The 12,543-nt window shown below is 51.0% G+C and overlaps 1 protein-coding gene across 5 annotated transcripts in view; it reads right to left on the reverse strand.

Annotated features, from left to right (window-relative positions):
* Nucleotides 1–12,543, reverse strand: part of PTPRN2 (protein tyrosine phosphatase receptor type N2) — a 598,037-nt gene that overhangs the window by 396,665 nt on the left and 188,829 nt on the right. For all 5 annotated transcript variants that reach the window (XM_010804706.4, XM_059886010.1, XM_059886012.1 and 2 more), the window contains one exon: nucleotides 4,571–4,673. In XM_010804706.4, coding sequence (XP_010803008.1) covers nucleotides 4,571–4,673 — 103 coding nt within the window. The remainder of the gene's footprint in view (nucleotides 1–4,570; nucleotides 4,674–12,543) is intronic.

The raw sequence follows: 12,543 nt of genomic DNA on the forward strand, positions 1-12,543 counted from the left end.
GATGGCTCCCCACTGCAGTCTTCTTGCCTTGGAAGTCCCATGGACAGAGGGGCCTGGTGGGCTATAGTCCATAGGCTCGCAAGAGTCACACACAGACTGAGCGACTGACACTCTAGCAGTGCACGGGGTGCAGATGGGTGTGACTTCCCACTTGGGGTCACGGAGAACAGGCTCCTGGCCACTGTTTTCACAGGGAAAGTCTGGTTCTTAAGAACAGGCCACTGATGTGAGGGGCTCGATACCCATGTGTATTTCATACGAACTAGGACCTACAGAAAATCTCCACATTTGAGCTTAATTATCACAATTAACAAAACTGTCCTGTTATTATTTCTGAAGCCTTTTCAAGTTACATTGGCTCAGACTTAATAGGATGTAAACGATCAGGAGCCACACGGTTCTTTGCGTCTCAAATCATGGCTATCGCTTACCTGACCACTTTTAATGGATGAGATTTCATGCTCCGTGTTGTCAGCGTGATTTAACTGACGTCAGTTTACGTTTCTGGTCCTTTGTCTATTTCTCTCACTAATTGCTGATCAATGCAAATAGAACCGCCTCATAAATGTGCCTTTAAATGGTCTTATTCATCTTCCCGGGGGTCTGTGCTGGAGGACTGTTTGCGACACTCTAACACGTAACAGCGACGGGCACAGCCGTCACCACGCTGAGACGTCGCAGGAATTAGCTTGCAGCCTGACTTCTGCCCTGTCATTCTCTTGAAGCAGATCAAAGCTTTGTAAGCGTCCATTCTCTACCTCGGAAGACCAAGCGTGTCGTTTCCACTGGTCACTTTCCCACCCCCTGCACTGACCTTCAGGCTCCAATAACACAAGCTGCTTTACGGTGTCCCCCAGTTTGCTACAGGAAAGACTCCGAATTATAAGTAGAATCGTTGCAAAGAGCACGCCACAGCCTGGCTCTCACTCCCTTTGTCCACAAGCCTAACCCATCTAACCATCATTTACTTTTGGAAATGGTTATTTCTAACCATTTTATTTTTCACGGAAGCAGGGCTCACAGCTCAGTCACGTCCTCTGAGGAATGAAGGGCCGGCAGGATTCTGGTCACTGCGATGACTCCTGTAGTCACCAAGTGCCACGAGGTCTTTCACCTGCTCCTTCCTTCTTTAGTCAACAGCTCTGGGCTGGACGCCCCCCGGGCACGGTCCATGCCAGCTGCCAGGGCCGGGCCGGGATGGAGGTGGGGCTCAGACCTGTCACTTCAAAACCTCCCTGGAGAGCCTAGGGACGACGGCCGCAGACTGAGTGTAAAGTGAGAGGCTCGGCTACAAACGCCAGAGGTGGTGGAAGCAGAGTCACGGTCAGGGGGGAAGAAGGGCAGAGGAGTCAGGGGTCTCACGGAGATGCCCAGGGGCTCCAAAATGCCACGTGACACTGTTTGTAAAAGCCACCTGCCAGTCAGAGCATCCAAAGGGCAGGCTTTCAGAGGGTGAGTGAGGCAGCAGAACCCAGAGGACACAGGAACGGCAACACCAATCATAGAAAAGTGGGGTCAAGACAAAGAGCAATAAAGACGGCAAGGCTCCATCTAACCACAGCAGGTGTGACGCCCACAGTGAGGAGGAGATGCCGGGAGCTGGGCTGGGTGCCAGACCCCCACGCGTGTGAAGCAAAATACAAATGGAAATAAGGCTTTTGTTTGAGACATTTCAATAAATCAAAATATAAATAAAGAATTTGACTCTGAGTAATTTATACATAGTTATAAATTTTATGTCTAACCATCTATAAAAAAGTGCTCTTTAATAGTGGATACAAGGTTTTTAAGTATCCACTGAAAATTAATAAACATGTGGTATAAACTAGGCCACAAAGAAATCCCAAATTTCTAAAAAGAAAAAGCTGAACATGTCACATTCTCTGATGAAAATGCAGTAAAAGTAGACAGTAATTTAAAGTCTAAAGAAGACATGAGTAGGACGAAATGCGAGCCTGCACTTACTGCTCCCACAGGGTGCACAGCTACAGTGGCAGATAATCGAGAACACAGGCAAACGGGCCTGTCGACATCGCAGGACGACGCCAGAACCACGCTCGCAGGCGAACGCACAGCCGCAAGTGATGAAAAGATAAGGACAAAACTTTCAGCTCAAGAGCTTCATTAAAAAAAAACAAAACAGTAAATACGTCTAATGATAGTAGAAAGAGGAAAATCCAGGAGATAACTCTTTTTATAAACTGTGTTAAAGGGTAAAGATAGACGTGGATGGCAAAGTGTAATAACCACGCGTGCAATGAGCAAGTTTTAAGTGATAACACAGCACTGTGATCACACGAAGTCAACACAACTGGGAATCCCTGTGGAAAGGATGAGAGTGCTCTGCAGAAATGTGAAGGCTCCAAATTCACACAGTGAGACCTGTGAGCATATTTCACCAATGATCTGAGAAGATAGTGGGAGTGGTACGGGATTTAACCACACAGAAAGATCGTTTAAAATATATACTGGGCAGCAGACAATTCAACACTGAAGAAAATTTAGCAGGAGATTTTCGAAAAGAAGGAACATTATTCCATGCATATCCACGTGCATCATTCCGCGTGTATGTTTCCTGACAAACACCGAGGGATAGCCTGGGCGGCCAGGATTCCCGTGCTGGCTGCTGAGTCACCAGCAGATGCCCGACGGGACGCGCAGCATCTCCAGTAAGGGAGCCGCTTGCAGAGACACCGCAGGACCAGGAGAACCACAAGCTCACGGCGGAGAATGGCTGGGTCTAGGGAGGGAGGGCTTGAAGAGGCAGAGTGGGGGTCCGAGTGGCTGTGGCCTTGGCAGAAAGGTGGCTGTGCTGCCAGCCCTGCCTGCCAGCTGGGGGTGAGTCTACCCCAACCCGCCGAGCCTGAGGCCAACGCCTGCTGGTTGCCTGCTGGAGGCCAACGTCTCCTGGGGTGGAGTATGGTGGGGCGGCTACTGGGGAGCATCCCAGAGTGCCACCCCCGGCACAAGGCTCTGCCTTTAGAGCCAGACGGTTGGTTTATTCGGGTTCAACACCCTCGAGAAAGACATGATCCGTCCAGCCCAGGAGGCTATGAGCCCAGTTCCACTGGCGACCACACCTCGTTCACGGGCGGAACAGACCACAAATCTGCTTCTCCAGAACGGGGCACATGAAGAGCTACCAGCCTCACACAGAAGACTCCATATGGAGAGAAACAGCCCAGGAACATACAGAAACACTTCTATACAGACACAGATTGTGCACAGGAAGTTCATATAGAAAACTCCAACCTCTTCACATGTGTATTTTTAAACTTTTAATCTCACTTGTAATCTAAAAAGCCACGTTATTTTTCACAGCAAACGGGCAACTGTTTTAAACGACAGCATCACCAGTGGTAAGAACGTGGCTACCTGGATGTGGCCCTCGTCTGACTTCTCGGGCGTTCTCTCTGGAAACTCTCTTTCTGTGAGGCGACCTGGCCTTCCCCGCGCTCGGCACCTGTCCAGCCGGGCAGCTGTTCTGCTCTGCCTCCTGGAGCTCCCGACCCCCTGCGCCGTGGCCTCCTCCGTGGCGTCCGAGGTTGCCTGGGACAGTGCAGCCCGCTCAGGAGTCTCGGCGCCAGCAGGAAGGCGCCGTGGGCTGTGTGAAGCGCCCACGTGTCGCTCAAAGACCAGCGCGAAGAGTGTGAACCCGCCCAGATGAAAATGGACAGCCTGACTGCTTTTTGAGTGTTATTTTTGCAGAACAGACTCCCGAGGCAGGTTCTCATTGATGAAGCTCAACAGACCAGTGAGGATGACAAGGCAGAGCTCCCACCTCCCCTCAAGACGCGCACAGCCTGGCCGGGGAGGGCTGCCGGTGCACGTGCTCTCACGTCTGGCGCGTTGACTCTGTGGGACCCGGCGGCCTGGCTGCCCCTCTGCTGGACGGACTGAGCAGGAAGGAGGAGGCCGATGCTTCTGCACTGGGATTTCTCTACCCGAGGCTGTGGGCAGACGGTGGGCTTCCCCGCTAAGCCGAAGGGGCGGTCCCTTCCCTGCTGTCTGACCTTGAGGAGCAGCCGCCCGTCAGCTTGGGGACGGCAGCCAGCTCCCGCACGCTGTCCATGGGCCGCCCCTCCCCTCCCCAGGCCGGTGTCCTCCTGCACAAGTGGGCAAAGCTTCCACACCCTCCGCACGTGTGCGGAGACGACGAGGTGGAACAATCCGGCTCTCACAGGCTGCTGTGCTGGGGGCCCGAACGCGGCTTCCATGGCTTAATTTGCTTTTTGTACTAAACTGAGCATAAATTCTTACTGGGAAATGAGAATTCTTGACCCTCCTGCTTTTAACCAAGGCTCTGGAGACGCAGACTCTCCAAGGGTCCCGGGAAGGGAGATAGACCCTTGGGCACGTCCGTTGTTGAGACCAATCCCTTATGGGAGGGTCCCCCTCACACCCTCCCCGGGGGCCACGACCCTGTGGTGGGGGGAGTCCCATCTTCCCCTTCCCCACATCCCAACTTCCGGAGCATCTACACCAGAGAGACGGGGCTCTTCGCTCCATGAAACAAGGAGAGGGCTGGTGGACACGGGCCAGGGAAGAGACACGAACAGGTCCGCTTTACCTGGCGGGGCTGGACGCCTCGGGGTGGCGCGGGTGGGTCTGGGGAAGGCTGGCGAGCTCCCGGGCCATCACACGCTGGGTGGAGTCATCCTGCCACGTGAGACCTGGGGAGAGAGTGGCAGGCACCGTGTTAGTGTGGAGGCTGAGCCGGAGGCCCTGCTGCGGTCCCCGAGCCACTGCTGGGGTGCTCTCCCGCAATCTCACCAATCAGCCAAGGCCCCTCTCTGCGGTTTCTTATGAGCTCTTCTCCTTATCAAACCCCAGCCCTCCGCCTAGACCAGAAACGTGGTGGGTGCTTTGCTATATGAACAACACAGGCGGGGCGGGGCCGGGCTGGACAGGAGGTGAGCGCCACGGTCAGCAGACAGACTCTGTTCACGGGGAAGACGCGACCCTTCTGCCTGGGGAGGCCTGGCCACAGGAGGTGCTCCTCACCCAACAGTGAGCCAGTGGCCAGTGCTCCGCACCGCTCCACCTGCTCGCGGCTGCCACGTCCTGGCTGTTTGCTCCTCACAACCCTGACCTGCTTAAGAGCCACATGTTGGAAATGAAATAAGGGTTATTGTTACTATGAAAGCAATTATCATGGGGCTTAATGTACTGTATCTGGGAGCCAATTACGTTATATTTAATACTCAAATGTTATGACAAAGAGCTTTATAACAAGGGCGAAGTAGTTATGAAGGCAAAATCCATGTGCCTATGCATTAATTACATGCACTGCAGATCACATGATAATTATGCTCAGAATTACCAAATAACTCCCAAGAATAATTATTATGCAATTTGTACATTTTAGATCTTATGGTAACACTTTAGCACTTAGAACTACCCCGTGCAATTATCCATAATTATCTAATCACTAAATATCATGTAATTACAGAGATATATTTTTATGCCCTGTACAAAAACACATTACCAAAAACCTTCGCAACAGGACGGCTGTGCTTGTTTGCGTGTGTGTGTGAGCGGGGAGCAAGCAGGTCCACAGCTCGCTGAGAACACTTATTCTGGGCAGAATTAGAAGAACGTCTCGCACATAAGCTGCCTTCATGAACACACTTCAGTAATTTTCAAATGCAAACCTAACATTTTTTAAAATTTACGAACGGCAAGATTCAAACAGCTGGATCACTTCTAAGTCTCAGAAGCCCATGGCCTTATCCTGAGCGGGAGCTGCAGGAAGTGCAGCCGTGGGCAGCTCAGCTTCTGCCCTGACAACTCGGGGGAGGTCGCTGCAGGGAGACCAGCCCCAGAGGCACAGCCACCCTTGCTTCAGGATTACATACGCTTACTGTCAGCAAGCATGCTCCACGCGACAGGCACGGCGAGAAAGCACCCCACATGGAACGTGCTCGTGTGGCTGTCACTGGCCCGTTCCCCGAAGACCCACAAGTGAGAGCACATTTGCAACACAAGCGTAGTATCTAGCACCTCGGACCCGGAAAACAGGCCTGGTCTTATTCCCCAAAGTCTGGTCTCCGCGTTGACGTCCACCAGGAACAGAAAGAGTCAAGAGCACAGAAAGAACTTTTGGTGGAAAAAAGTTGAAGTTAAAATTTAAATAACAGAGCTTTGATAATATTTTTATCTGAAGAGCGCAGCAGCCTGAGTCATGCCAACTTTGGGGTCTGTATGGGCCAGAGAAGAGCGCTGAACCCCTAGCCCAGACCACTCAGCTGTCCTGGCGCGGGCAGAAACGGGGCGCTTGGGTAGAGAGTCAGAGGAAGGCGCAGCTCCGGGGGCTGGGCGTCCCCGGGAGAGACCGTCCCCGTCTGGAAGACAATGAGACACGTGGGCCGCGCTCGCCCCTGCAGCACAGCCGGTCCCTGGAAAGCACACATGGGCAGCTGAGAGCACAGAAAGCAGACGGCCAGGGGCCAAGAAGCAGGTGCTGGGCCCCCGGGGCCTCCCTGGCTTGTGATCTCAGGCTTAGAGCTGAGTCACCAGCAGCCCGGGTGCCGGCCAGGCCCCAGTGAAGCCACCTCGCTCCCATGAGAGGGTCAGGAGAGGAGCCACTGAGCAGCTGCAGACAGAACAGCTCCACTCCCATCAAGCACCACAGAGGCCCACAGGGGGCCTGGGCGTCCTCCTCCTGCGGCCAGGGCCCCTGCCAGTGTCGGCAGAGCAGCTGACGGGGAGGGGTCTTTCCTCCCCACTGGGGGGTCACAGCTCCGCGGGCCCCAGTGGAGACCAAGCGGGGGCTCAGACTCCCACCGACCCCACTGCCCAGCAGTGAGGACAGGAGCTGGCCCTCAGGGGTCCGCAGAGCTCCGGGGGGCACCTGGGCTTCCACCTCCACCGGCAGCAACAGAGGCCCCACCCCACCTCAGCAGAGCAGTGCCAGGAAAACGCAGCTACTGCACAAGTTTCAATGAAATGCGGAGTCTCATAATATAATCCCAAACGCTCAGGCTTCCACAGAAAACCACTCTCGCCAAAACCAAGGAAAAGTCAAACTGAAAAAAAGACAGTCCGCAGACACCAACACTGAGATGTTGGCCTTATCTGACAAAGATGTAACACAGCCACGATACAAATGCTTCAGGGAACAATCACGAACACTCTGGAAAACAAGTGAAAAGTGGGAATTCTCAGTAAAGAAATGAATATAAAAAGGACCAAGTGAAAATGTTGTAACTAAGAATACAACAACCAAAATATACAGCTCAGTGGACGCACTTCATTGAAGGATGGAGGGGACAGAGAGACGAATCAGGGACCTGGAAGAGAGGACAATAAAAACCACCCAATGCCAGCAACAGAGAGAAGACAGTCTGAAAAACAAGGACAGAGCCTCTGGTTGTGGGGCTATAACAAAAGAACTAAGCTAATATAGGAGTCCTAGGAGAAGAGGAGAAAGAAGGCAGGGCTGAAAATCTACTCAAAACAGAATAATAATGGCTGAAAATTTCTCAGTTTTGGCAAGAGATAAACTTGAAGCTCCAATATCTTGGCCACCTGATGGAAAGGGCCAGTCATTTGAAAAGGCCCTGATGCTGGGAAAGATTGAAGGCAGAAGGAAAAGGGGACGACGGAGGGTGAGATGGTTGGATGGCATCACCGACTCAGTGGACATGAGTTTGAGCAAGTTCTGGGAGACACTGAAGGACAAGGAAGCCTGGCGTGCTGCAGTCCATGGGGTCGGAGGGAGTTGGACCCGACTCAGGGACCGAACAGCAACATAAACCAAAAGAGCCCAGAAGCTGAGCACCCCAGGCAGGATGAGCCCCAGTCGCCTCCAAGACACTGATAATTAAACTTCTGAGACCTGAATGCAAAGAAAAAAATATTGAACATAGTCAGAGAAATGATGCCTTAGCTACAAGGGGAACATAATTCAAATGACAGAGGATTTCTCATTAGAAACCAGGCTGCTGCTGCTGCTGCTGCTGCTGCTGCTAAGTTGCTTCAGTCGTGTCCAACTCTGTGTGACCCCATAGACGGCAGCCCACCAGGCTCACCCCGAAACCAGGCAGGCCACGTCAAATCACATGACATTTTTCAAGAGCTAAAAGAAGAAGCTGTCAGTCCAGAATCCTGACAGACGGCCAATCCAGATGCCTGGCAAAAGTGCGGTTCAGGAATGACGGGGCAAAGAAGACATTCTCAGATAAGTGAAAATGAGAGCCGACTTTACCAGCAGACCTGCCCCAAAAGTACTGCTGAAGGAACTTCCCTGAATAAGGTGATGGCAGAAGGAACCTTGGAACATCCAGGGGGAAAAGCATGGAAAGGAAAGACACGAGGAACTGTGATGAGCGTCCCTCTTCTGAGCTTCCTAAGGTATGTTGGACAGTTGAAGCAACACTATGATGCGCTCCTCAGTATATGCAGAGGAAATATTTAAAATAATTATAAAAAACAAGGGAACGAATCATAAAGGGAGGTAAGGGTTCTATACCCCACTCAAAATGGTAAAATTATGACACCAGTAAACGGTGAGACTTTTGTATATATAATGTACTATCTGTACCAGCCACTAAAAAGGTTAACAAGAGGCAGATCTACAGATACATTAAAATGGATTTGTAAAGACTGTTAGCCTGAAGTAATGTAGGAAAAGAATACAGATAAAAGAGAACACATAGAAAACAAAAAATAGGACTTTAAGTCTTAATAAATCAATAATTACATTAAATATAAATAAATAGGTTAAGCAAACCAATGAAGATAGACACTGAGTGGATTAAAAACGCATGACCCAACTATATTCTGTTTATAAGAAACTCACTCCAATATTTGAGTGGAAGTAAAAGGATAAAAAAACATATATCATTAATCAAAGAAAAATAGCAGCAGTTATTGTAATAGCACATGAATTAGTCTTCAAAACAAACAAACTTACCAGGGACCCAGACATAATATAATGATGAAAGGGTACATTTGCCAAGAAGATACATCGATTCTAAGTGTATACACACCGAACACCAGAGCTGCAAATAGGAGAAGCAGAAACTCTCATCATCTCAATTACCCTCCTAAACATGTGCGTCTTCATCCAACTAAGGCGGACCATGTCCTGGAACACAAATAAAACTCAGCAAGACGAAAAGAACCAGAATCATTCAGAGTATGTTCTCCAGTCACAATGGAGTCAAACTGGAAATCAAAAACATAAACATAACAAGAAAAGTCTCCAAACACTTGCAACTTAAACAACACTTCTAACTAAGCCACAGGTCAAAAAGAATCCGAGGGGAAAATACACTGAACTGAGTGAACACGGAAACACAGCATACCAAAATCTGTGCTTGAAGCTGCACTGAGGGAAAGTTTAAGCACTAAATACCTAGATTAAAAAGACTCAAATCAATCATATAAATCCCCACATGAAGAAGCTAGAAAAAGGAGAGCAAAATAAACCCAAAGAAGGAAAGAGAAGGTATCAATAAAACTGCAATATAAAAATAGAGAAGTCAGTGAAAACAAAAGCTGCTTCCCTGAAAAGATCAGTGAAATTGGCAAACCTCTAGCAAGACTGACAACGAAAAAGGGAGAGCAGTCACGATGAACATCAGCAGTGAAACAGGGACAGCAGTACAGACCCTGCTGACCTCCAAGGCAACAGACAAGCCCCCCCCCACACACAGAGCAACTGAGATCAAACGGACCCCCCCACACACACACACAGCAACTGAGATCAAACGGACCCATCCCTTGGAAACACAAACCACCACAACTCACCCAGTATGAAGCAGATCATTTGATAGCCCTATAATTACTAGAAAAATTGAATTCTTAATTTAAGACCTTCCCAAAAGAAATCTCCTAACCCAGATGATTTCCCTGGATAATTCTACCAAACATCTAAGGAAGAATCAGTATGAATTCTACAGAATCCCTTCTGGAAAATAGAAAAGGAGGAAAAAGTTTCCATTTAACTTTATGTAGCTAATATTAGGAGAAGGTGATGGCACCCCACTCCAGTCCTCTTGCCTGGCAAATCCCATGGATGGAGGAACCTGGTGGGCTGTAGTCCATGGGGTCACTAGGAGTTGGACACGACTGAGCGACTTCCCTTTCACTTTTCACTTTCATGCATTGGAGAAGGAAATGGCAACCCACTCCAGTGTTCTTGCCTGGAGAATCCCAGGGACGGGGGAGCCTGGTGTGCTGCTGTCTATGGGGTTGCACAGAGTCGGACACGACTAAAGTGACTTAGCAGCAGCAGCAGCAATAGCTAATATTAACCTGAACCAAAAGCAGACAAACACTGTATCACACAAAAAAAGAAACCTGCAGACTAACATCCTTCGTGAATATTGATATAAAGATCCATAAGATAAGATTAACATGCAAGATCCAGCAATATTAACATGCAACTCCATTACACAGCATGGAGTTTATTAAAGGGGTGCAAGACTGGTTTAATACGAAGTAAATCAGTTACTTCAGCACCTTTTTATGATGAATATTCATCCACTTGATACTGAACATCCATCCACTCAGGCCCTCAGCTGCCATTGTACCTAATGGTGAGAAACTAGACCCCTTCCCACTCGGATCAGGAACGAGGCGAGGACGTCCTCTCTCAGCACTGATCACAGCAGAGCTAAAGGTTCTCAGCAGGGCAATGGGGCAAGTCAAGGAAATACAAGGCACACACATGAAAAAGAAACAAAACTGTGCCTATTTCCAGATAACATAATTTTCCACATGGAAAATTCCAATGAATCTACCAAAAACTCCTAGAAGAATTGATGCTTTCAAGCTGTGGTGCTGGAGAAGACTCTTGAGAGTCCCTTGGACAGCAAGGAGATCCAACCAGTCCATCCTAAAGGAAATCAGTCCTGAATATTCATTGGAAAGAATGACTGATGGTGAAGCTGAAACTCCAATACTTAGGTCACCTGATGTGAAGAGCCAACTTGTTGGAAAAGAACCTGATGCTGGGAAAGACTGAAGGTGGGAGGAGAGGGGGAGACAGAGGGTGAGGTGGCTGGAGGGCATCATTGACAACGGACATGAGTGTGAGCTCCGGGAGCTGGCGATGGACGGGGGAGCTAGGCATGCTGTGGTCCACGGGGTCGCAGAGAGCTGGACACTACTGAGCGACTGAAAGCGAGCTCCGGGAGCTGGCGATGGACAGGGGAGCTAGGCATGCTGCGGTCCACGGGGTTGCAGAGAGCTGGACACTACTGAGTGACTGAAAGCGAGCTCCGGGAGCTGGCGATGGACAGGGAGCTAGGCATGCTGCCGTCCACGGGGTCGCAGAGAGCTGGACACTACTGAGCGACTGAAAGCGAGCTCCGGGAGCTGGCGATGGACAGGGGAGCTAGGCATGCTGCGGTCCACGGGGTCGCAAAGAGCTGGACACTACTGAGCGACTGAACAACAAACCGGAAATAGCTCAGATGCTGCCCAACGAGTGAGGGGGAACCAAGCAGGTCTGTCCATCCTGTGGATTAGTTAGTTCTCAGCAATAACAACAACCCAGTGAGCAAAAGGGAGGAACCACAGACCAGCCACAACATCGTGCCGAGTGAAAAAAGCCAAAACAGCCACACGCTGCGCGGCTTCACTCGCACAACATACGTGGCCTGCTCTGCTCCACCGCAGACAGGCACTCCAGAGGCCAGCCAGACGCCTGACCCGAGCCCTTACAGTCAGCTAGGATCCAAGCTGAACTGTCATGACTGTATAATAAAGTTATCAGCAAACATCTGTGGAAAATAGAGAGGAGAGACTCACTGGGATGGGGAACTGGGAGAAACTGCACAGAGAAAAGCGGTATTCGAGCCACGTTGGAAGGATACGTAGAATTCTGAGGGACGGAGAGGGGCTGAGCAGAAATGCAAGAGCGCGGCCAGGGCGGGATGCCGTCGGCAAGGATGTAACTCCAGCCGGGGCAGAGAAGGGGCTGGGGGGTTGGTGTGAGGCCACACAGGCCTGGACGCCACACCAGGACAGCTGGCAGTCTCTGCATGCAGCACAGAGCCGTAACAGTATTCTGAGCAGGACGGTTCTGTGTGCAGGGGAGAAGTGAGACCAGGAGGGGGAGGGGGCGGGGAGGAGTGAGATCAGGAGGGGGAGGGGAGGGGGGAGGAGTGAGACCAGGAGGGGGGAGGGGGTGGGGAGGAGTGAGACCAGAAGGTGGGGGGGGGAGGAGTGAGATTAGGAGGTGGAGGGGAGGGAGGAGGAGTGAGATCAGGAGGGGAGGAGGGGGGAGGAGCAGGAGGAGGGGGAGGGGCGGCAGGGGGAGGGGCGGGAGGAGTGAGAGGATGGGGTAGGGGAGGGAGGAGTGAGACCAAGAGGAGGAGGAGGAGGGGTGAGACCAGGAGGGAGAGGGGGAGGAGCAGGGGGAGGCCCACGCCTCAGGCTGTAGGCTCCAGGCAGGGACATCACCCTTCTGGTGACCAGCTCCCTCAGGTGTAAAAGGACCATCTCACATTTGCCATAAGTGAGATATCAGACCAAATGTGTTTCATTCACACCGGCATGTGGCCGCCTTGTAACTGAGGTACCCATGGC

This window comes from Bos taurus, chromosome 4, assembly GCF_002263795.3.
Source record: "Bos taurus isolate L1 Dominette 01449 registration number 42190680 breed Hereford chromosome 4, ARS-UCD2.0, whole genome shotgun sequence".
Lineage (NCBI taxonomy): Eukaryota > Metazoa > Chordata > Mammalia > Artiodactyla > Bovidae > Bos > Bos taurus.